We start from the raw sequence: 24,774 nt of genomic DNA on the forward strand, positions 1-24,774 counted from the left end.
GCGGTGGCTGGGTACACATGCATGTGGAACTGGGACTGAGGGCCATTGTCAGGCTGTCATAGAGGCCATCAGGCCAGGGCCAAGGAGGGCATTGCAGAGCCCGGGGTTCTGAAGGTGAACAGGACCCAGGGTCTGGCTGGTGGCAGAAGGGCAGGGGACCTGCTAAGAAATGTTTGAAATGAAGCGTCCAGGGGACACAGGAATGGAGAATGGGACAAAGACAGTTGCAGCAGGCAGGCTCTGGGATGGCGGGCAGGATATCTGCCTCTTGGCTTTCCCTCCCCTGGCGACTCTCATCAAGGAACATTGGGTGTCATGTTCAAGCTTGGATGACGAGAGACCGTGGCTTCTGTCTTGGGTGTCCCGTCATCCTCTACTCACTGTCTGAAGAGATCTAATGCCATGCGGAAGCCACGCTGAGGTGGAAGCCCATGGGGCAAGGCCCCGCATGCTTCCAGCAAGCACCTGCACTCCTCCCTGGTTAAGCTGTGAGGCAACTGCAGCCCAAGGACACCCAGACTGCAGGCTGGGAGGGACCCTGAGCCAGGCACCTGCAGAAGCAGCCCCCACGTCCCTGAGCCCCAGAGACCAAGAAATGACACATCTGCGGTCCTCAGACACTGGGTTTGGGGGTGATCTGTTACACTGCGACAGATAATAAACAGTGGGGCAAAGCATGACCCTGCATGAAGACTCCAATTCCGGGTCACAGATGGCGAGGCCCACCCTCCCACAGTCAGGGCCACAGCAGGGGTGGCTGGGATGTGAGCAGTCCCTGCTCAGAGAGGCACCCAGTGAGCGGAAGCCACAGCCCTCCTCAGCCAGCAGCCCCGGCTCCCGCCCCCACCACACTTGCTGCTGCCAAACCCAAGCCTACACACTCGGTTCCTCTGCCCGGGCGCCTTCCTGCCCACCTCCACTTGTTTGGATGCCCCACAGCCTTCAAGACGTGGCTCTAATCTCCTCTGCGCAGCACCTGGCCAAGGTCTGGCGCAGACAGCCATTCGAGCAAGAAGTGCCGTCCTCTCCCTGGGACTCCGGCTCCCTCAACACTTATCTTCGCCTCCCTTTGGGCTCAGAGCTCTTCCTATCTTGGATTAGAGTTATGTAGCAGGTTGGAGAGAATTATTATCTTGACAGCTGGTGCCAGAATGCCTCTTAGGGGGAACTGCCTTTGTTCTGGAAAATACTTTCTTGAGCTGCTCAGGGTAGATAGAGGTGAGACCCTGGGGGCTGGGTCAGCAGCCAAACTGCCCTGCGTGCCATGAAAAGGGATTTAGGGTGGGGGGAGAAGAGGGAGAGGGAGGGACGGACGCAGAGGGTGGAAAGGCTAGCGTGATGCCACAGGGAAGCAGATATTTGAGATCAGGATGTCTGCCGGCCTCCGCTCCTCGTTTCCGTTGGACCTTTATTGAGGAACAGCTCACAACTAGCCCATTCCACTCGCTCGCTTAAGGGTCCAGTGTCCATTTTGTTTTATTGCCGCAATCTGACCCCTCTGGCCCCCAACCTTCAGTGACATCTCCTTCACATCCTAAGGCCTGGTGGGGAAAGGGACAGTGCCCATGGCAGGCCATTGTCACAGGAGGGAAGCAGGAGAATAGGAAGAAGAATCTGGTGGTCATAAGGAGACCATGAGACTTATCAACGCCCCCCTCCAAGAAAGTGGCCAGATCTGGGAGAGGACGCAGGGCGTTTCTGCACCATGACAGGTCTGCAGAGGAGGGGACACTGGCTGAGGCAAGCATCACGGCTGTCCAGACCCTTGTCCTTTAAGCCCCTCCAGGACATGTACCCAATCAAATCCATGTCAGTGGACCCCGAGCTCCTTCATTAATTAGACTGATTCCACTGCTCTGCAGGCTCCCTTGATGGCAGCTTCATTCCCGCCCTCTGTCTCCCTGTCCCTGTCCCTGTCCAGTGCCAGGCTCTCTCTGCCCACACCTAGTCCATGAGCACACACCACTTACCCTCCCCTGGGGTTTGCACCTCAATACTCGGGTTGAAGCTCTGGGCCTCCCAGGAGGGCCCCGGGGAAGCTGCCCGGATCTGGAAGACGTAGCGGGTAGCCGGCTTCAGGTTGGTGACAGTGACCGCAGGCGTCCCTGTCTTCACTGTGGAGTAAGTCTGTTCACTCTGACCCTGGAGAGAACCGAGAAGTGAGGCCCAGACCCGAGACCAGACCCACACTGTGGGGAGAAGGATGAGAGGAAGCGGGAGATGAGAGCAGCAGTCTCAGGTGAGCATGTGTGCGGTGACAGAACCTGACCCTGGAGTCCGGGGCCCGCAGAGGTTCCCCCCAGGGATTCCCAGCACCCCCGTCCACCACAAGTTCCACTGGGGGTGCTGGTAGCTGAGAATAGCCCCACTTTTGCCTAAGAGAACCTTGAGAGAAGATGCCAGGCCATCAGGGCATGGTGGTCCAGGGACACGCGGGGCCAGAGTCCCGACAGTCCTGACATCACAGGGGAAAGAATAAGAAAGCAAACCCCAGGACCCAGGAGATGAGGCAGGAGAATTGCACGCAGGAGGTCGGCCTCAGCAACTTAAGAGACCTGTCTCAAAAAAAAAAGTGAAAAGGGCTGGGGATGTGGCTCAGTGGTTCAATCCCTGGTACCAAAAAGAAAGATGCCAACACCTGCCCAGACCTCATGCTCAGGAGGCTTTCCCTCCCCGACCCCCCATCATCTGATTTTCACACAGGTCCTTCCAGGCACAGAGGACAGGAGTAGTATCTTGTTTGTTTTGTTTCACAGATAAGGAAACTGGGCCCAGCCCCTACTGGGGACAGGGAACAGCGGTGTCAATTACTGATGAGGACCTACTCACCACCAGCCTGTGTGGGGAGGGGGGGGGATCCCGCCAGCCCCACCCCAGACAATTCACAGCAGCCGGAGTCAGCCCTGCTGTCCTTTTCAAAGGTTGGAATCAGGAAGGGTCAGGGTGACGCCTGCTCTTTGCTCTATATCATCCTTCCCCCAATGCATCTGATAATGACACATCCTAAAGGTGCTCCTGCCCTCCTGTCACCTGTACCCATACCTTATGAGACCTCCTGCAGGATCCACAGCCCCGGGAAAAGGCACACCCCCTGCCGATATCCTTTCACCATGACATTCAGAAACTGGGACTGACTTTGGGCCAATGAGAATCTCCTTTCTGGCATTTGGACAATCCCTGGGAAGAGCCTGGCTTGGTGGCTCAAGCCCACAGTAATTCCAGTGGCTCCAGAGGCAGAAGGATCACAGGTTCAAGGCCAGCCTCAGCAACTTAGTGAGGCATTAGCAACCTAATGAGATCCTGGGGCTGGGGATGTGGCTCAGTGGTGCTTAAGTGCCCTTAGGTTCAATCCCCAGTACAAAAAAAAAAAAAATTCCTGGGAAGACAGAGGCAGTGGTTGCAGGACCCAAGAGATGCAGTAAGCTCGGGGGCAGGAGGGTGCAAGGACCCCAACCTCAGCTGCTGGCTGTGCTAGAAAGAAGCCCCTCTGCAGAGGAGGTTGGGCTGGTTTGCAGAGAGAAGCCAGGTGAGGAACACGGAGGCTCCAGGGTCCCTGGCATCCCAGCGGAGCTCCCACACAGCCCCTGGTGTGTTTGCTCTTCTTTTTGAGGGTTTGGTTACCAGCATATTCACACTCCCTGATTAAGGACCTGGGAGCATTGTCTACAACCTGATCCCCAAATGTCAGTTCAGCGAGTCCTTTTTGGGGGTGGAGGGAGGAGTTTCCAGGGTGCTTAACCACTGAGCCACATCCCCAGCCCTTTTTGATGTGTTATTTAGAGACAGGGTCTCGATGAGTTGCTGAGGCTGGCTTTTTAGTGAGTCCTTTCTAAGCACGTGCTGCATACACAGCTGCTTCCCAGGCCTTGCCTCCTGTCTCCAGGGTTCCTCTGGGCTCGGTCCTGGCTACTCTTACACACTCCCCTCCTGGTGTTAGCTACCATCACTGTGCTGAAAGGTCCCAACCTTCTCTCTCTCTCTCCAGCCCAGGGCTCTACCTTGAACCTCAGACCTATGGATCCACCTGGATGTCCTCCGGCACCTTACCCTATCCACACCCCCCCAACTTTTTTGTGTGTGTGGTAATGGAGATTGAACTTAGAGATGCTTGCTCTACCACTGAGCTACATCCCAAGCACTTTTCTTTTTTCTTTTCTTTCTTTCTTTCTTTTTCTTTTTTTTCTTTCTTTTTTTTTTTTTTTTTTTTTGAGACAGGTTCTCACTAAGTTGATCAGACTAGCGTCAAACTTGTAATCCTCCTTCCTCAGCCTCCCAAGTAGCTGGAATTGTAGGTATGCAGCACCACACCTGGCCAACAGGCTCCCTGGATGCCACATGAGCAAAACCAAGTGCACCCCCTTGCCCCACTCTGCTCCTCTTGCTCTGTGGTTCTCCATCTCAGCCAGTGGTACCCTATTCCCTGAGTCACCCAGGTCAGACACTCAGCAGTGACTTGGGACTCCCTCTTTCTTCTGGTCCCTGACACTCCCAGCTCTCAACTGCCTTCTAGTATTCAAAAACTATTATCTGATTCAGCAAAGAATTCCCACATGTCACTGAGAAGTGAGCAAAGTTCTGACATGTGTAGTGCTGACTCTGAAAGATGTTTCGCTTTAATGAGTTTAATTTGCACCAAGGTGAGAAGCAGTTTAACGGTAGATTACACCTCAGATTTAGAAGACAATAAATTTTACAGGGAAAAGAGATAGTGGGTTGGGATATAACTTCATTTGTCAAATCATAGCTGAACTGCACCCATAGACTAAAAAAACCACTGAGCATGATGGCCTATGACTGTAGTCCCAGCTACTTGGGAGGCTGAAGCAGGAGGACTGCTTGAGTCCAGGAAATGGAGACCAGCCTGGGAAACACAGCAAGACCTCATCACAAAATAATAATCATGATGATAATAATAATAATCCAAGAGGTTTACAAAACCATCCCATGAGAATCACCTAGCTAGCTGGGCATAGTGGTTCTCACCTATAACCCCAGCTACACAGGAGGCTGAGATAGGAGGACACAAGTTTGAGGCCACACTGGGAAATTTAGGGAGACCCTGTCTCAATATAAAAAATAAAAAGAGCTGGGGATATAACTCAGTAATACAGTACCCCTAGGTTCAATCCCCAGTACTTCAAAAAAGAGATAATCAATTGATTATATGGCATTTATAATGAGTACTAAAGATGTTACTTTAATAGTATTATAAATGATGTGATAGATACACATCCTTTACATCAATAAAATCATAATTCCTGCACTCGTTATTTTGTAGACCTGGTTATTAAACATTTACCAGCATTCCACCCAATCTAGCAATGTACTCGTATGGTCAGACATCTTTTAATTTTCATATTTTGGTACTAGGGACTGAACTCAGGGGCACTTTACCACTGAGTGTCCTAGCCCTTTTAATTTTTTTTATTTTGAGACAGTGTCTCACTAGGTTGCAGATGGTCTTGTTAAATTGCTGAGGCTGGCCTCTAACTAGCAATCCTCCTGCCTCAGCCTCCAGATTCACTGGGATTACAGGCATGCATCAATGGTCAAGACGTTTTTTTGTGAAATTTGAAACAAAGCCAGGCTGGTTGGCACATGCCCCTCCGGAAAGTTGAGGCAGGAGAATCACAGGTTCCAAGCAATTGTTTAAGATCCTGTCTCAAAGTATAAAGGGCTGGGAATGTAGCTTAGTGGTGAAGCTACCCTGAGTTCAATTCCCAGTACATACACACACACACACACACACACACACACACACACACACACAGTACAAGAGGAAGAGGGAGAGGGAGAGAGGAGAGGAGAAAGGGAGGAGGAGGCGGAGAAACTAAAAAACACGGTATTTCTGTGTTCTTTTCCCTTAAAAGCAGTCTGCAAATGGTAGGATTGGACCACACAACATCTGTACCAGCCCCCAGGGAAAGCTCTTTGTCTAAAGAGGTAAAAATGGAGATGCTAATGAGGAGGAAGGCCAACTTGAGGGGAGAGAGGCAGAGCATGGAGCCCAGGAGTGGAGGGGTCAGGAAGAAGAAATTCCAGCCTGGAGACGGGGAAATGGTGCAAAAAGAAAACAGGAAGGGTTCAGCTGGGAGGGGGCGTGAAGAACCGAAAGCCGGGCAGGCAAGGGGCGAAGGCTGCGGGTCCCTCCCAGACTCACCTTCTCGTAGTAGCGGATCTCATACTCCGTGCTGTTGGCCCCGGGGGCTCCAGCGGGAATGGGCTCCCGCCACGACAGGGACACACTCTGGGGCTCCACCCGGTCCCTGCGGATCTCATCCTCCTCCCAGGGCGCTGAAATTAAGTGAAGTGGGATTCTCCACCCAGATCCGCTGAGGTGGCGCAGGGTCTTGGGGGGCTGGAGGGCGGGGCGTGCGGGTGATGGGAGGAGCTAAGGGCGGCTGGTGGGCGGGGCGGTGGGCGGGGCTAGGGATGGAAGAGGACAGAGACCTGGGGCTGGAGACTCTCCTCACCACCTCCACTGCCTCTTGTGGGGAAGCATCAAGGCTCCTGCCCTGGCCCACCCCACCACCCCAGCTCCCTCAGGGTGGGTGGCTCTAGTCCCCCAGGGGGTTTCTACACCCCGATGGCTTGGAGATATCAGAAATCATTTAGAAGCAGGGGAGCAGCTGTTTAACTAGTCTAAATGTCTGGTCAGTGGAACAAAATAAGCAACGAACTGAAAATGGAAGGAAATTAGCCCAACATAATCAAAGGCCTATATGAAAAGCCACAGTGAGCATCACACCTGGTGAAAGACTGGAGGCCTTCCCCCTGAGATGTGGAAAGAGGCAAGGAGGCCCACTCTTGCCACTTCCAGTCGCCATAATACTCACAGCTCTAGCCAGTATTACGGTGACCAGGAAAAAAAAAGGATGAAAAAGGAAACTCCTGCCAGAGCTTACATAACATGGATGAACCTTGAGGACATCATGCTGCAATAAGCCTCTAAGGAAAACACAAACCCTGGGGCTGCAGCTGGGCTCAGCGGTAGAGCACTAGCCTAGCATGTATGAGGCCCTGGGTTCGATCCTCAGCACCACATATAAATAAATAAATAAATATAAAATAAAGGTATTGTGTTCAACCCAACTAAAAAATAAATTTAAAAAACAACACTGCAGGATCTCACTTTTTAAATATGAGACATTAAAACAGTCAAATTCTTTGAAACAGAAACTAGAACTGTGCTTGCCAAGGGAAGGGGAGGAATGAGGGGAAAGAGGCGCTATCCAATGGGTGTAGAGTTTCAGTTCTTCAAGATGAAAAAGTTCTAGAAAACTGTAGCCCAGCAATGTACCCAGAATTAACAGTCCTATGCTGTACACTTAAAATTAGTTAAGGTGGTAACATTTTTGTTATGTGCTTTTTACCATAATAAAAAATATAGAGATGTCCAGGTCACTAGGGGGAGGGAAGTAAGATACAGAAAGCATTGAAAATGCACAACGTCACTGTACACTCGTCTTGCAGCTGACTGCCAGAATGGGTGGACAGGGAGTGCATGGGGGTATTTTTACCTATGATAAAGCCAGTAGAACTAGAGTGAAATGTATAATTGTAGTGAACCCCAGGCTATGCTGCCTGCAGAGTGGCACTGCCTCCCATTCTAAAAATAACTTGAAAAATCCTTTATTCCTCCCCTCCAAGTGTCTGACCCTTAAAAAAAAAAAAAAAAAAAAAGCAAGGTCTTTGTCAATGGGACAATGCGCAGCCATGACTCTATTGTACATCTGTTTTAGAGGAAAAGTGCTTTTCCCTGTCCCCCAGGAGCACCTCTCAGCCTGAATTCACTTGGAGATAGGGGCACAAGGTGAGAGGAGTGAAGAAGCGTCCCAGGAGGTGGCTTGGTCCTGTGTAGATACAGATGGGGACAGAAGGAGGCAGAGCCTAGAGATGTCAATGGTGAACTGCATTCATTAAGAGCATCTGATGGCTGGGATACAGAGGTGGGATATGGTTCCATTTCAGCGCCTCAGAGATAAATTACACAAAAGCCTGATAAGCCTGAGAGCAAAACTAAAAATGAGCCCGGGCGTTTGTTGGCCAGCTGAACATCAGCGATGAAATCCAGTCAGTGCCCAATAATAAGTAAATAAATGCTGGCAATGTGGTTCAGTGGTAGAGCACTTAGCATGTGTGAGGCCCAGAGTCAGATCCCCAGCATTGCAAAAATCTTTAAAGACACCTACAAGGAACAAAGTCATTTTTATGCCTCTGGATGGAGAGGCTATGATGTGAAGCCAACGTACCCCCCTGGGGGAGCAGGCCTGTGTGGGAAAGATGGCAGAATGGAAAGACAGAAAGAACCTGGCTCACCAGGCTCTAACACCAAGCTTCTGTGAGCTAAGAAATCCTTTTCAGTGAAGGCAGTTGGATTGAACTGTATGGTTATTTTCAGCTTTTAAAAACCTCAAACCAGGGCTGGGGTTGTGGCTCAGGGGTAGAGCGCTCGCCTAGCATGTGTGAGGCCCTGGGTTCGATCCTCAGCACCACATATAAATAAATAAAATTAAAAATTAAAATTAAAAAAACCTCAAACCAATCCACAGGGCAATTCACACATTCCCCGCAAACATCAGTTATCGCCTCGTCCAAAAACAAATGACCAGGAAGCATCATATGAAAAATATTTCTGAATAAGGGAACCCCAACATCATTCTGAAGACTGAGGAAGAGTCTGTCTTGAAAAGTGGTGCAGTGTGACAGAGGAATGAGTAAGGAGACAGCCTGGAATCTTCAAAAGGAGAAGACACAGCCTCCACCCAACAGGGGAAGGCAGCCATGACGAGAAAGCAGGCAGACAGGAGGGAACCCCGTGGGAAACCAAACCCAAGAATCTCAGAGGGAAACTGAACACGCCAGCAAAAATGAAATGTTTAAAAGAAATTCATTACCAATACTAGAGTGTTGATGAACCCACAAACAGAATGGAAAACCTAAACCTCTCAGTCTTTGGAACATCAAGTACAAAATAAGGAGGAAACAATAAAATAATATACTGAATTATATGTATAGGCATATATATTTATAGTTATATATAATTTGTATATGTATGTATATATATAGAGAGAATGTTACACTACAAAATAATACACATTGTTTCAAAGGATCCGTGAAATATTTAACATTTATAAAAAACTTTTTAAATTTAAAAATATGGAATGTTTCACGAATTTGTGTTTCATCCTTGCCCAGGGGCCATGCTAATCGTCTCTGTATGGTTTCAATTTTAGTATATGTGCTGCCGAAGCGAGCACTAAAAATTTTTTTTAATTGTAGATGGATATAATACCTTTATTTTATTCATTTATTTATTTATTTTTTATGTAGTACTAGGGAACGAACCCAGTACCTCACACAAGCAAGGCAAGCATTCTACCAATGAGTCACAACCCCAGCCCTAGTTAACATTTTTACCATATCTTACAACCAAAGAAAACCTCAATAGTTACTAAAAAATGTAAAAAGAGTAAAAATTATCCAATCATCTTTCTCTCCCCATGGAACAGTAAAGTCAGAATTCCTCTGCCTGAGCTTTCCAAGTTGTCCTGGTTCTTCCAAACAAAATTATAAAATAAGTTTACTGGAAATGACAAAACATTTTCTAAAATAATTTAAACCAGACACAGTGGTGCACACCTGTAATCCCAGCAATTTGGGAGGCTGAGGCAGGAGGATTCCAAGTTCCAGGCCAGCTTCAGTAATACAATGAGACCCTCAGTAACTCAGCAAGATTGTGTCTTGGGTGGGGGAAGCAGGGGGTACTGAGAAAAGTAGCTTAGTGGTAGAACACCCTGGGTTTGATCCCCAGTACCAAAAATTAAAATAATTAGAGTCAAAACCACAATATTAAAAGAAAACAGGTATAAAACACACATCATAGTCATGACCTTGGATCAGGCAATAGTTTCTTAGAGATGACACCCAAAACACAAGCAAACAATTAAAAAAAATAGATAAATTAGATGTCATCAAAACTACAAGCTTTTTGTGATTCAAAGAATACTCTTGGTTACATGAAAGACAATGCACACAGCATGGGAGAAAATATTTGCAAGTCACATATTTGATAAGGGTTATATGTGTTGAATTTTGTCTCCCCAAAGAAGATATGTTGAAGTCTTGATCCCTGGGCCCTCAGAATGTGTGACCTTACCCGGGAAACTCTACAGAGGTGAAGTTAAAATGAGGTCATTTAGGTGCCCTCTGACACAACAGCAGTTTTGGATGCAGAGACAGACATACATGGGCAAGATGCTGTGAGGACACCGAGTCCTGTGGACCAGAAGACAGAAGAACAAGGAAGCGTCCTCCCCTAGACCAGTAGAGAGAGCATGGCCCTGCCAACACTTTGATTCTGGACTCCTAGACTCGAGAGCTATGAGACAATTACAGACAATACACTTCTTTTTTGGGGGTGGGAGTACCAGGGATTGAACTCAGGGGGACTCGACCCCTGAGCCACATCCCCAGTCCTATTTTATATTTTTATTTACAAACAGGGTCTCACTGAGTTGCTTCACGCCTTGCTTTTGCCGAGGCTGGCTTTGAATTCATGACCTCCTGCCTTGGCTTCCCAAGTTGCTGGGATTACAGGTGTACGCCACCACCCCCAGTTGAAAATACACTGCTTTTGTCACCATAGCTTTTGTCACCTTGAGGTGTGTGTATATTTAACATGATGTATATGTATAGACATATATATGAATATATTTATCTCTACATGTTCATTCTTACAACCTCATGACGAAAAGAAAATATTCAACTAGGTTTAGTGGCTCCAATAAAAGGGGGTTGGGGATGTGGCTCAATGGTTAAGCACCCCTGGGTTCAATCCCCAGAATAAAAAAAAAAATTAAAAAAGAGGCAGAGGAAGTATGTGAAGAGCTAAGAATGATAAAGGAAATGTCAAGAGTCAAGATTTGAAAATCAGAAAATGGATGTACATTCTAATGCTTAGAGATAGTCTTAAGAGATAAACTAGAGCCATCAGAAGTTCTAGTCAAGGCAATAATTGAAGACAACTTTTTCAAGAATTAAAAAAAAAAAAGCTGTGCAGAAATGTTTAAAATGTTTACTGTATTCCAGCCAAACTCAATGAGAAGAAATCCATAGTGGTTAAATTTTAATTTTCTTCAGTTGGCTAAGGAAGTATTCAAACATTGGTGTGCTACACATAAATACGCCCAAGTTACTTACAAAAGAATGAAAATAAATATAGCCTCAGACACCATAAAGAGGGAAGTAGGGTCACAAACCCCTCACATGTCCTCGGATTGGAAAACTCAAAAACCATACCACTCATCTTTCTAGCAAAAGACACTTGAGAGATTACTTGAAAGTGTACATTTTCAGAGAGTCTGCAGGAGCAGTGTCAAGAATGTGGAAGGGGGTGGGCATGGTGGCACACCTGTAATCCCAGCTTCTTAGGAGGCTGAGGCAGGAGGATTGCAAGTTCGGGGCTAACCTCAGCAACTTAGACCCTGTCGCTAATGAAACATAAATAAAAAGGGCTGGGGGTGTGGCTCGGTGGTAGTACCCCCTGGGTTTGATCCCCAGTAGTAGGGGAAAGTGGAGGAGGGGCCAGGGGGAGAAAGGCAGGCAGACAGACAGCAAGGAAAAAAAGAATGATGGTGTAGTATAAAAGGTCTTCCTTTATTCATCTCAATTCCAGACTCAGAGCTGGCTGACCTGTGGACTCTTCACCCTGCCTGCCCCCTCTGTTTCGGTGCCCTTTTCCAGGACCAAGAAAGAGAGAGACCGATGCAGCAAAGCCCTTGCGTAGTCCCCAGGATGGAGGCAGCGGGGCACACCATCCCTGAGACAGAAGGAAGGGAGGAAGAATGACTCTGCTTCCCACTGAAACTTTTGAGACGGGAAGGCAACGTCTTCTGATTTCCCTTTTCCACGGGAAATCAGAGGCAGACAAACTGCAGCGTTGGGTGGGACCCAGGCTTTCTGCGACGTGGTCAAGAGAAAGGAGCGCCCTCGGGCTCCCGCAGACTCGCGGAAACGCTCACAGCCTCTTTGGCCCAAAGGCAGGGAGTCACCTGGGAACCTCATCGCTCCCTCGGGGACTTGGGGGACAGCGACCAAGCCCCCGTGGGCATCCCCGGGCTCAGGGGGTTTTGTGGTCACTTCGACTCCTGGAGGGGTTCTGGGCGCTCGCACAGGCCGTGGTTTCTTTGGGGTGGCTGCGGTGGGACGGCGGGGCCCCATGGGGCGGGAGGAGCGGGTGTCCCGGGGGCGGGGCAGGTGCGGGCGCGCGGCGCGGCCTTACCCCCGGGCCCGGTGGAGACGGTGACCTGCGCGTAGGTGGCTCCCGCGGCGGCCGCCGGGCCCGAGACGCCGTTGAGCGCGGCCACGCGCACCGTGTAGCGCGCGCCGGGCCGCAGGTGGAGCAGCGTGGCGGCGCGCTCGCGCAGACCGGCCTGGCGCGGCACAAAGGCCACGCGCGGGCCGCAGGGCTCGCACGCGCCCGCCGGGCCCTCCCGGCCGCAGCGCAGGCACAGCAGCGAGTAGGTGACGTCCGAGCGGCCGCCCGAGTCCGCCGGCGGCAGCCAGCGCAGCCGCAGCGCCAGCGGAGAGCGGCTCAGGCTGTACTGCAGGTCCCGCGGCGCCGACGGCGGCCCTGGCGGCGGGGACAGCGCTCAGCGGGGCGTCAGGGACTCGGGAGGGACCCGCCGGCACGAGGCTCTGGCATCCCCAGTGGGGTCAGGCTCGGGGTCAGTGAGGGGAACGGCCTGGGGGAGCCGGGACAGGGCGTGGGAGCGGGGGCTGTCCGTGATGGTGTGGGAGGAGGTCGGTGCTGGCACAAGGATGGGGCGTGGGGATCGGGAAGAGAGGGCGCGAGGGTCGGGAGCCCCTCCAGGCTGGAGGAGGGTGAGGAGAGGGCACCCCCCCCCCGTGTGGCCTTGACCGTCGGGAATCCTCACTTCTCCGCCTCTCCGGGTTCTTCCCATCCCAGGCCCGGGCCTCCATCCCCACCCCAGGCTTCCCTTCCTGCCCTAGGCACCCCTGGTCACTAGCTCCACACCCGCCCTCACGCCCCCGCTGTGGAGTCCCTGTCACCACCATCTGGATCGCGCCGTCATTCACCGCCTCCAGCGCCCCCAACCCTCGCGATGCGGCCAGGAGGGACACTCACGGGTGCAGGAGGCCGAGGGCGGGTCGGTGGGCGAGCGCGCATAGTTGTCTTGGCACACGCAGAACGTGGAGGCGCTTTCCAGGGCCCGGCTGTGTTCCGGGCAGGGCGAACAGAGCGGCCGCCTGGGGGACACCTTGTAAAACCCTGGGGGACAGGCTGCGGAGAGGGGCCGGTGAGCAGGGGGCTTCTCCACAACTCCCCGCCCCTTTCCTGCCTGAGCCCTTCAGGGTGGGGTTTATACCCTTAAACTGTGATAGGGAAAGTTGGGGGGCTCAGCTCCTCCAGCGTGAACAACCTAGTGTTACCTCTTAGTAAACACTCAGCGTTTGCAGGGAGCGTTGACGTAGTTTACTTCCTCTAATTCATTTGATCCTAATAACTTGTGAGGTGTGACTTCATCTCCATTTTGAAAAATAAGGAAACTGAGGTTCAGAGAAGTAAAATCAGTTGCCCAATGTCCCACAGCTAGTGCGATTCCAACCACGCCCTCTTCTCTAGAGCCCAGACTACATGACTCTAAGGTATTGGAAGAAAACGAGTCAAACTTTGCAATCCTGATGTGAAGAGAGGAGCTCCAAAGGCTGGGCCCCAGCCACCCAGGGACAGAGACACAAGCACACTCCCACTTAGCATTGACACACACGCACAGACACATTGTCAAAGCTCTTCTTCCCACCATGGTCCTTGGGAGTTAGTGTGTCACAAATCCCTAACTCACCCCCTGGGCTGCACAGCCGAGGCAGGGTGGGAGGGAGAAGAGGGCCCTGGAAAGTTTCCCAGCTCATGAGTCAAACAGGTTTTAGTCTTGACACCTACTCAGTTACTCTGCTTCACCTCACAGAACCCAGCTGCTAAAAGCACAGGCTTTTATATATGAACAACTGGGGTTTGTAGCTGAGTTGCACTACCTATTTGCTGTGTGGCCTTGAGCACAATGGTTGACCTCTCTGAGGCTTGTGTAGAATACCCACCTCAACAAAGCTGGTGGAGGATTAACTGAAATAAAACATGCAAAAGGCTTAGACCAGTATGGACTATTTTACACAATAATCATGGTAATTACTCCATCTCCCTCACAGGCTTGAAGTGGAAACTAATAAACACCCACTTTAAGGAATTTCTCACCAGCTGGGCCAGGAGAGAAGCAGAGGCTGCTGGCCCCTCCTGTCAGAACCTGGGTGGTCCTCCCCTTGTTCCTGGGCCCTGCCCTCTAGATTAACCCGATGAGGGAAGATGAGGTTGCTCTCCAGCTCCAAGAAGACAGAAAACAGCAGCAGGAATGCAGACTAGACCTCAGAAGAACTTTCTGGGAGAGAGGGGAGGGGCCTGAGGATTTCCACTGTTGGAGAGGCTCAGATGTGGAAAGATCCATCTAGCACAGTGTAGGGAAGGGTCTCAGCAACCCAGGGGTCTTCAGAAGTCCCTGGGGCCAACTACCATTGTGGCCTGGGGGTGTCGACTACCCAAATAGGGACCAGGAGGGCTGGGTTCAGCGTTAGCTAGACCACTCCTCTCTGGCTGCAAACCATCAGTCAGGTGGGACTTATCATCGCAGCCTGCCCACCTGCCTTGTGAAATGAGCGAGGAGGTGAGGGCCTGGGACAGTAGGAGAGGACAATGACTACCACTGGTCCCAGCAGAGCAGTGGGTTGTCTCTGCTCTGAGAGGCTCTGTTTAGAGGTGTGTGTTGAAGAGCAGACTCAGAAGGGGATTCCTGGAGGCCAGCCTCCTTCCCTTCCTCAAGGCCAGCGCCAGCCTGGATCAGCTCGCCTGGCCTGGCCCTCCAGCAGCATTTTGGGGGCAGCAGCAGCCAGACCCTCGGCTCACATACCTCACAGTGGGGCACTCACCCCTCGGAGGCTGCCCTCGGGGACCATCTCCTGCAGTTAGAGGAATTCCCTGAACCTGAATGGACCACCATTTTTTTTTTTCAGAGACCCTGTCTCTAAATAAAATGGGCTGGGGATTCTTAGGAAGAGCTGGAATTGGCCTCCCTGTCGGTGCTCCCTTCCTGCCACACAGCCTCAGAACATAACTGCTTGGTTGCCTTAGCTCCAGGCAAGTCCCACAGAGCAAAAGACACAGGCCATATGCCCTGATTTTTCTCCCCAAGGGGAAACCCCACCTCTTTCATTAATCCCTCTAGTGGCTTGGAGAGGTGAACAGAGTCAGTCACTAGAGGGAGAAACAGGGGGAAAGAACAGTAATTTAGCTCTACACCCTCTTTGAGATCCACCTACCCTTAGACAGGGGGCTGAACTAAGCTGTGGAAGACCCTGGGAAGGCCTGAGCTTGCTGACTGTCCATCCGACTGCTTCCTTTCCTAAACTCTCCAGCAGCTCCCCACTGCCAGTCACCCTAGGATGCCAACCCCATCCGGTTCTTCTTTTCACACCTCTGGGTCTTGTCCTGCAATGTTTTACACCCCATTTCCTCCTGGCAATCTAGTTCTATAATTCTCCAAAACCCAGTCCAAACAGCACCTCCTTCACTGGCTCCCTCGCTCCCCCTTCCTCAGGACAGAGGAAATGGTCTCAGCCCAAAGGAAGGCAGCCCCACACAAACCAGAGTGGAATTGTGTGCGTGTGTGTGTTTCCAGAGTGTGGATCAAAACCTCCTCCAGCCCTTGATCCATTCATTCAACAAATAATTTTATCATCTACTATGAGCTAGACTCCAAAGACACAGCGATGAGCAGAACAGACAAAGATCCGAGTGTCCACTGGTACAGATGCCTCCTTCCCACCTCACAGGGAGAAGAGAGGCCATCAGTTGGTAATTCCCTCAACATCTGGCCATCAAAACCCACAAACACCTCCATCTACACTCCTCTCCCCTCTCCTCCTTCATTCCAGTCCTAGAGGAGGGGATGAGCCACCTCCTGTTGAAGGCCAGCACTTCCATCTCCACTCTGGACCCCCCTTTCACCTCTTCAAAGACGACATTCCATCGTTCATCTCCCCTGCTGGTTTTCACAGGGCTCCTCTGCTGGCTTTTAAGAGGGTGGAGCAGAAAAGGTGGTCCATTCATGTTCAGGGAATAAAAGCACTGACTGCAATCATAGTGAACTGACTAAAAGTTGGCCTCTCTTTATTAGCAGCATGTATCAGCAATTCTAACCCCCATCGGTAATCAACTACTCCTTCCCAGCTGGGTGCAGCTGTCACCCCTGTAATCCCAGCATCCCAGGAGGCTGAGGCAGGAGGATCTGAGTTCAAAGCCAGCCTCAGCAAATCAGTGAGACCCTGTCTCTAAATAAAATAGGCAGGGGATGTGGCTCAGTGGTTAAGCGCCCCTGGGTTCAATCCCCATTGCCAAAAAAAAAAAAAAAAAATCCTTCCTCCTAGGGACAGATGCACCCTCTCATTTACTTGGTATCCCAATGGCTCTTTCCCTTCAGCTTACAATAAAAGCCCTTTCTCTGTGTTCAGATGAAAAGTACACACACACCCTCTTTCAACCCAAGGTCTTCCTGAAGATGCTACCTCTTCTTCCCCATCGAATCCACACCTCTAGATTCTCTGCTCCAGCCACTCAACGTCCTTCAACGTTGACCTGGTGTCTCCACTGATCAGCTGAAGCTGCTCTTGCTAAGGCCACCAAGTGAACATTGTCCAGCCCCCAGCCTCCCTGACTGCTCACTCATCCCATGGGTATTGCCCTCCTGGACCCCTCCCTCTCCCTAAGCACAAGCCAGAGCCCTCTCCTAGCTGTACTCCAACCCACCTGTCCACCTCTCCTCCTCAGTCTTTTTTTGAGGGACTGTTTTTTCTATCTTTCCTTAAACATTGCTGTTCTCTAAGTCTCCCTTGTTGGCCCTGTTGCTTCTTACCCTGTAGTTCTCTCTAGTCTGTACCAGCCATACCCAGAGCCTCAAGCAGTAACTGATGCTGAGCTCCAGCTCCACGTTCTAGATACTTCCACTTGGACACATCTGTATTCTGGGTTCTGTACCCAGTGCACGATCCCTCTGTCCATTCAACCTCCAGCAGCATACAAATCAAAAGGGGCCTACCCTCCTAGATCACATGATCACTAAGTGCTTTGGGTGCTCTCTCCTGATCTCCCCCATTCTCATGGCTCAAGGATGTCTGCTACCTCCTTGGTTCAGAGCTCACCCTCTTTCTCCAAAACTATTGCACAATTTTCCTTATTTCTAGCCTCTAATCCTTCCCTCTCCAACCCTGTCTTTGCTATTGCAGCTCGAATGATCTTTCAAAATATAAATCTGAACATGTTGGATCCCTCCTCACTGGTCTAAACATAAAGCACAAGCTGTTTGTCTAATATTCATGGCCCCTTTGTGATTTGCCCCAGCCCTTCTCCAGCCTGATCGCTCCTCACACCCCACATACATGTCCTGGTTCTAGTCACAGGGGCTACCCATTTACACCAACATGCTATGTTCCTTCCTGCTGCCATGCTTTTATACGCAATCCCTAAGCGCACAGTGGTCTCAGCTGCCTGGAATAAAGACCTTTTCATTTTCTCTGGGAAACCCTCTCCATCCTTAGAAGTGTTTTCCTTTCTCCATGCTTGCTCAGCTCTCTGTTGGTATCTATCACACCCTATGATAACCACTTGTTAACTCAATGCATTTTCACTGAGCACCTGCCATATGCCATATCCTGCTTTGGATGATGGGGCTGCTGAGACTAAGACCCAGTGTCTGCGTGCAAGAAGTTCTTAAGTCTAACTAGGCATGGTGGTGCTTGCCTGTAATCCCAGCAGATCAGGAGGCTGAGGCAGGAGGATCATGAATTCCAAGCCAGCCTCAGCAACTTAGAAAGGCTCTAAGCAGGTTGGTAAGACCCCATTTTAAAATAAAATAGAAAAAGGGTTTGGGATGTGGCTCAGTGGCTAAGTACCCCTGGGTTCAATCCCCAGTACAAAAAAAAATCTTAATCTAGTGGTGGAAATATAATACACACAAGTAGATTACTGTAGACCTGGGGTAAGTACAGAAGGTTGCACTGAGTATTGGAGAGCACTGAACTGGATCCTAAGCCTGTCTGGAGAGCTCAGGAAGGGGTCTTGCCTCTGGGTCTCATACAACTTCCCCAGGGAATACATAGTGGTATTCATCTATACACATCTAAGACCTGAATAAATGCAGCCAGTATGTCCTCATCTCATACTGAGTGGGTGATTGAACAAAGGAATAAGAACAAGTTCAGTTATTTCCTCCTCTGTCTTCTCATTAGTCTGTGTATCTCTCTCTTATATCATCTATCACCCTCTTTTGATTTTTAGTCTTTGACTCTCTCCATGTGGTTGTGAGCTTCTCAAGAGCTGGAACTGTCTGATTCATTTCTGTTGCCCTGGCACCCAAAAAAGGACCTGCTTTAGAAAACGCGTCCCTTGATCTTCCTACATTAAAGGCATACATTCATAGCCCTGTCTTTAACACCCACTCCCCATTCTCAAAGAGAGAGTGGAGAGGTCTGTGCCTAATTCCTCACAGACTTGAGAACCCAGAAAAAAAAAAAAAAATCATGGTGGATCTCTCCCAGATGACACAATGAGTGTGGTGCAGAGAGTTAACAGGGACTTTCCCAGTCCTAGTGCAAATTTGCTCCACTCTCTCTTGAACTCACAAGCCCCCCCACTCCAGCCTCTGACTGGTCAGTGACCCCAGGAGAACTCACTCCCTACAGTGCTGGCTCAAAGTTTGGGCTGCTGTAGATTTCTTTCTTATGCACAGCAGAGGCAACATGGTATAGTTATAAAGAGCTGGACAAACCTGAATTCAAATCCTGGCTTCCCATTTCCTAATTTTGCAACTTCGAGTCTGTTTCCTACCCATAACGTAGGGATAATGATGACTGAGTTAGTTGCTGGGCAAATAAATGAGAAGGCCTGAATGAAGTGCTTATCCTAGTGCCTGAAACATAGATTCCTAAAACTTCCTTATATGGAGTCCAATTCACCTCTTAGGAACTTCACTCCTTGGTCCCGACTGAACCCGCTAGAAGTTCCACAAAAGGTCAGAACTCCCAGTTCCAACGCCCATGGCTTCTCCACTCCCTCTCCTGCTTCTTTCATCTAGGACACACACTCTCCCAATGGCCACCTGCGCTCTGTCCTCCCACCTCGCACTTCCCATCCTCTGGATACCTTCGCAGATGTCACCAAGTTCCTGGAATCCCGCACTGCAGCTGCAGCGGCCCACCGGCACCAGCCACTCGCCATCCGCGCCGCAGTGCATGCGCGGAGGGCTGCCGGGCTCCCCTTCCGAGTGTGCCACGCACGTTCCAGCCACTTCTACCAGAGTGGAGAAGGCGCTCTCCGCCGCGGTGGCTGGGAACGCCGCCAGGCCCCGCACGGTGGCGCGGCACTGCTTGTAGTAGACGCGCACAGACACCAGCGCCACGCATGCGCCCACGTCCTGGAAGGCCAGGTGGAAACCCTGTCGACTAAGCGGGCCGATCTCACGCACCTCTGTGTTCAGCTTCATCTTGCGCTCGCCCAGGTCGCCCTGCGTGAAGCTCTCGTCCGCTGCGATCGTGTCAATCTTGCGGGGTCGGTTACCTCCTAAGCGGGGACGCCCGCGGCCCAGGTCTGCCTCGGTTTCCAGGTAGTAGACATTGAAGGTCTCCTTGCAAGTGCCTGAGGCGCCAGGGATACTGCTGCAGTCGCGCAGTGTGAACTGCAGCTCCACGAAGATGCGCTGCCCTCGACCTCGGCTGATCCAACCAGTCTGCAACCAGTTGTCCTGGTTGGGCTCCAGCACGTTGCACACTTGGTATGTGCGAATGGGACGGTCATGTTCGTCCACGCCGCTGATTTCCTCCCACTGGGGCAAGAGTAAAGAAGAGAACAGCTAAAAGAGCCAAGGTGCTCCTAGGAAGTCAAACACTGACTCTGGCTGAAAACTTCATTTTGCATCATTTTATCATTTCCTGCCTCCCCTGCCACTAGCACACACACCCCTAAAATTATAAAATGCAAGTCATGCACACCTGTAATCCCAGCAACTCGGGAGGGGCACAAGTTCAAGGCCAGCCTCAGCAAATTAGTGAGGACCCTGACCCAAATTTAAAAATTAAAAGGACTGAGAATGTAGCTCAGTGGTAGGACACCCCTGGGTTCAATCCCAAGTTCGGTGTGGAGGTGGGGGAGTGGAGGGGAAATCTGGGCCTGCAAATCACAGTGATTCGAGAAACTGAGGCAGGCGGATGGCAATTTCAAGGACAGTGTGCACAAGTTAGTGCTACCCATTCTCAAAAAATGAAAAGGTGGGCTAGGATTATGGCTCATAGGTAGAGCGCTCACCTAACGTGCAAGGTCCTGGGTTCAATCCTTAGCACCACATAAAAATGAATAAATAAAACAAAGGTATTGTGTCCAACTACAACTCAAAACAATAAAAAAGGGGGGCCAGGGATAAAGTGTCCCTGGATTTAATCCCCAGTACCACAATAAATAAATACATAAATAAAACCTGGTTTCTCTGTGTACCTACTTTCCTTCTTGCTAACTGGCACTACAGCATTGCAGAATTCAAAATTCCCTTTCAGGCAAAGAAGTAGAAGTCCAAAGTGATTCCAAAAAAATTTCAAAAGGGCTCTAAGGAGCTCCTGAACAAGGGAAAAGAAGGGTGAGGCCTGGCATGCACTGTCAGGGAGAACTATGGGACTTCAGGACCCACAGAGTCCAAGAGTTTATTCATCTTTTTCATCCAATGGTGGTAGAAAGCAGCCCAAAGTGGAAGGGCGGTGGGTAGTGGGTAGGAGAAGGAAGAAGAAGAAAAATAATAGATAAATAAATAAATAACATTGGCTGGAGCTATAACTCAGGGATAGAGTTCTTGCCTAGCATGTGCAAGTCCCTGGGTTCAATTCCCTGAACCAAAACAAACAAACAAACAAATAATGGAGCAATTCACAAATCTGCATGTCATTCTTAGGCTGAGCTAATTTCTGCATTGTTCCAGTTTTAGTATATATTCAATTAAAATAAACAACAATCCTTATTGTTATTGGTGAGGAATCTGAAATTCCAAAGGGAAAGCAATGACTTGGTATGCACATTGAATTAGTGGCAGAGCTAAGAATGGTATCTGGAGGGTCTTGACTCTATATCCAGTGCCCTTTCCACTACACCAAGCTCTATTGCCTCCCACAGTACTCCACCCCAAGTTCCCAAGTCCTCTTTTAGGACTCCAAGTCTTGCTTTCTGTCAATCAACAACACTCTTTGCAGGATCTACTATGTACAAGCACACTCCAGCATTAACTCCATCCATTTCTCATATTTCTATTCTTAGACATAGTCCTTCTTTCTTTTCTGTTCTCTTTCTTTCTTTCTTTCTATTTATTTGTCTAACTAACTGAAGACAACATTTTTTTAATAGGCCTCTTTGGTTTGACACCAGGGCAACTGGAGATCTCACAGGTTTGAGTGTGTTTTGATCTGAGATGACCATGGGGAGGTAAAGGCATTGAAGGATCTCTGAGACAGCGAAGGATAGTTTTACACCTACCCCATTACTTGGCAGTGAAGTCCAGCCCAGTTCAGCCTGGGAGGCTTTGGAATCCAGGAGGACGACTAAGGAGAGGGGAGAAGAGAGATGTGAGAAAGTCAGAAGGTCAGTATACAAGGAGGGTGGGATCCTTTGCTGAATTCACTATAAATTTGCTGAGGGATAGAGGATGTGGCAAAGGATACAAAGAAATGTTTCCCACTCCATACTTCCTCAGAAATGGAGTTATGAGTACCACAAATCCAGAGATAGGTAGCCACAATGATTAGAGGAGTTCATATTAGTTTCCTGGGGTTGCTGAAACAGATTGCCACAAATCTGGTGGCTTTAAACGACAGAATTTTATGCTTGTCACAGTGATGCACACCTGAATCCCAGTGGCTTGGGAGGCTAAGGCAGGAGGATTGCGAGTTAAAAGCCAGCCTCAGCAACAGCGGGGTGCTAAGCAATTCAGTGAGACCCTGTCTCTAAATAAAATACAAAATAGGGGTGGGGATGTGTCTCAGTGGTCAAGTGCCTCTGAGTTCAATCCCTGGTAGCCACCCCACCCCCACCCTCCAAAAAGCCAGAATTTTATTTCTTGTAGGGTTCTGGAAGTCAGATGCCTGATCTCAGTTCCATTAGTCTGAAGTCAGGTATCATCAGTAGGACTGATTTCTTTGGAGACTCTGAGAGGAAAATCCATCTTCTTGCCTTCTTCAGCTTCTAGTGACCACCTGTATTCCTTGGCTCATGATCCCCTCCTTCACCTTCTGAGTGCCTCACTTCAATCTCAGCTTCTGCCATCACATCACCTTCTTTCCAACAGACTCCTCTTGCATCCCTCACATAAGGGCCATTGTGATTATATTGGATCCATCCAAATAATCCAGTATAATCTCTCCATCACAAAATCCTTAATTATATCTGCAAAGCCCCTTTTGGCCACTTAAGGTAAGATTAACAGGTTCTGAGGATTAGGGCAGACATTTTTGGAGAGGGGGTGTCATTTTTCAGCTTTCCACAGATTCCTTAGAGAATACTCTAGAGTTGGCTCTCAAATTGGGGGTGGGGAGCCCATGACACTCCCCAGTCTTTCCAGGTTCCCTAAATTACTATTAAGTGTCAATTAGAGTCTGGAGAAAAGGAGTGTAGCAGGGGATTCCTGTGTATACCCCCAAAATTCAGATTCAGGGGCTTTTTTAAAGTCATGTACGCAGGCAGAGAGGAGGCTTAGCCTTTTCATTTGACTCCCAGGATCTCCAGAGAAAATGGAGTGGAGAGACCTTACTAACCACAAGAGGAATAAAAATCTCTCATTTCCTCAGCCAGCTCCTTTCCCAGGGCTGTCACCTATATACTGTGTTTGAAAGAATGTCAGGGTGTTTCATGTATGATCCATGGCTCCTCCTGCACCAGAGAAGCTTGGAGCCACTTTATTCCCCGGGAGGTGTCAGATCAGCAGTCTGCATCCTCTCAGCACTGGTCACAGAAAAGCACTGGTTTGGACAGCAGAGCCAGCAACCCAGACACTGGAAGCCAGGCTATCCCCAAATCTCGGAAGATTACTCATATGGAGCTTAAGGAAGGGGGTGGGCCGCCAAGGTGAGAGCGTCTAAGAGGGGTTGGCTCCAGAGGCGTCAGCGACAGTGGGCAGGACCGCCAACAGCGTGCTGATTTCACACAACTGACAGCACATAGAAATTGCATACTGGAAGGCATCTGCTATCCTGCGCCAGGACCAACCCTGCAAGTCAGCGCCTGATTCCAGCTCCTCAGGATTCTGCACCTGCATATGACGCCAACTGAGCATACAGCTCCCCTAAATGCAGAGACAGAAGCAAGACGCGGGCTCTGATACCGCCGATCGCCCCAAACCCGGCAACCGGGACCGCGGTTTACACTAGGCTCCAAATTCAGCACTGCGGACAGTTCCACGGCCAGCACTGGGCGACCCTGCAACCAGCATTCCACCTCCTGTTGGCCATACAGTGGTTTCCTAGCCTCCACTATGCGGGCTACATTCCATCTCCTCACCCTCGGATCTCACCTCCCCACACCCTCGTCTCCTCCGCCCTCGGCATCTCCCCGCCCCCACACCTCCCACCTCCAATCACTCAGCCTGTCCGTCTCACTGGCCCCTTAACCGCCGCCTCTGGCTCCCGCGGTTCCTGGTCTCTTTCTTCCCCAGCTTCTTAGGTCTCCAGCCCTCAAACTCCTCAACGCCCCTCTCTTCCCCATTGCTTAGCAGCCTCTCGCTCTCTCGCGCTCGCTCGCTCTCTGCCACCCGCTGCCCACTTGCTTCAAACACCAATATAGACTCTAGTCTCTCCAATGACTCCTTCCCTAGCATTCCAGCACCCCGGCACCCTATCTTTTGGCATCCCAGACTCCGAGCACAGCCACCAGTCTCCTTACCTTCCTCGGCAGTCCCGGGCCGCCCGGGTCCCAAAAGCAGCGCGAGACAGAGCGGCATCAGGCAGACTAACAGGCGCAGCGGGTGTGGACCAGCGCCAGTCTCCATGGTCCGCAGACCGAGCTGTCAGTGCGGCGGCGGCTCAAGCCGCGCCAGCCCAGCACCGCTGAGCAGTGCCCCCAGACCCCAGCGCGGGCTGGAGGCGGGGTCTCGCCGGTCACCATCATCCATGGGGACCAATCACTAGGCATCGCCGCGGGAGGTCCACCAATCCCTGCCAACAGAGGGTGGGAAGGTGGAGTTTTATAGGCTAGGGGCGGAACACCCAACTGGAATGGGAAAGGAAGGGTCCCGCAGATCTCCAAACCATGGGGGTGGGGCAGCGCTGAGCGCTGGCTCGTTTTCTGGGGAGAAGAGGACCAGGCGTCGGTGGCCCAGGGACGCTAAACCTTAGCCTCTCAGCCCTGAGAAGTAGGCAATGTGGGCGTGGCTTAAGGAGGGGCGGCACGCGGGGAAGCGGTGACACTTGCAGCCTCTTAACCAGCCTGAAGCTCCCTTGGTCCCAAGACTTGCAGGGGGTTTCGAAGCCTGACCCCAAGCTCTGGGGAGCTCTTCGATCTCCAAACCCCTTGCCTGTTTCTGCGTCTGCGGCTCTCGGTTTCACGTCTCGACCCCTCCTCTCTTCTCCCCGCCCTCATCACACACACACACACCGAGGCAGGAGGGAGGGGCCGAGCCCGACCCC

General features: G+C 50.6%; 1 protein-coding gene and 1 non-coding gene across 4 annotated transcripts in view; both read right to left on the reverse strand.

Annotated features, from left to right (window-relative positions):
- Epha10 (EPH receptor A10) overlaps positions 1-24,235 on the reverse strand; it is a 35,980-nt gene extending 11,745 nt beyond the window's left edge. Inside the window, exons 1-7 of one of the 3 annotated variants that reach the window (XR_013427713.1) lie at positions 24,032-24,235; positions 21,635-21,699; positions 19,268-19,946; positions 13,151-13,306; positions 12,284-12,634; positions 6,161-6,294; positions 1,971-2,142 (exon numbers count right to left, since the gene is read on the reverse strand). Coding sequence is in view for 2 of the 3 variants with exons in the window: in XM_078025936.1 (XP_077882062.1) it covers positions 1,971-2,142; positions 6,161-6,294; positions 12,284-12,634; positions 13,151-13,306; positions 19,268-19,946; positions 21,635-21,699; positions 24,032-24,137 (1,663 nt within the window). In the remaining variant the exon portion in view is untranslated. The remainder of the gene's footprint in view (positions 1-1,970; positions 2,143-6,160; positions 6,295-12,283; positions 12,635-13,150; positions 13,307-19,267; positions 19,947-21,634; positions 21,700-24,031) is intronic. The other 2 variants (XM_078025936.1, XM_078025935.1) reach the window with 2 other exon arrangements.
- Positions 9,154-9,260, reverse strand: LOC120891122 (U6 spliceosomal RNA). Its single transcript, XR_005735541.1, has one exon. It is a non-coding gene; the product is annotated as a U6 spliceosomal RNA (small nuclear RNA).
- Positions 24,236-24,774: the final 539 nt, after the last annotated feature.

Source organism: Ictidomys tridecemlineatus, chromosome 11 (genome assembly GCF_052094955.1).
Source record: "Ictidomys tridecemlineatus isolate mIctTri1 chromosome 11, mIctTri1.hap1, whole genome shotgun sequence".
Lineage (NCBI taxonomy): Eukaryota > Metazoa > Chordata > Mammalia > Rodentia > Sciuridae > Ictidomys > Ictidomys tridecemlineatus.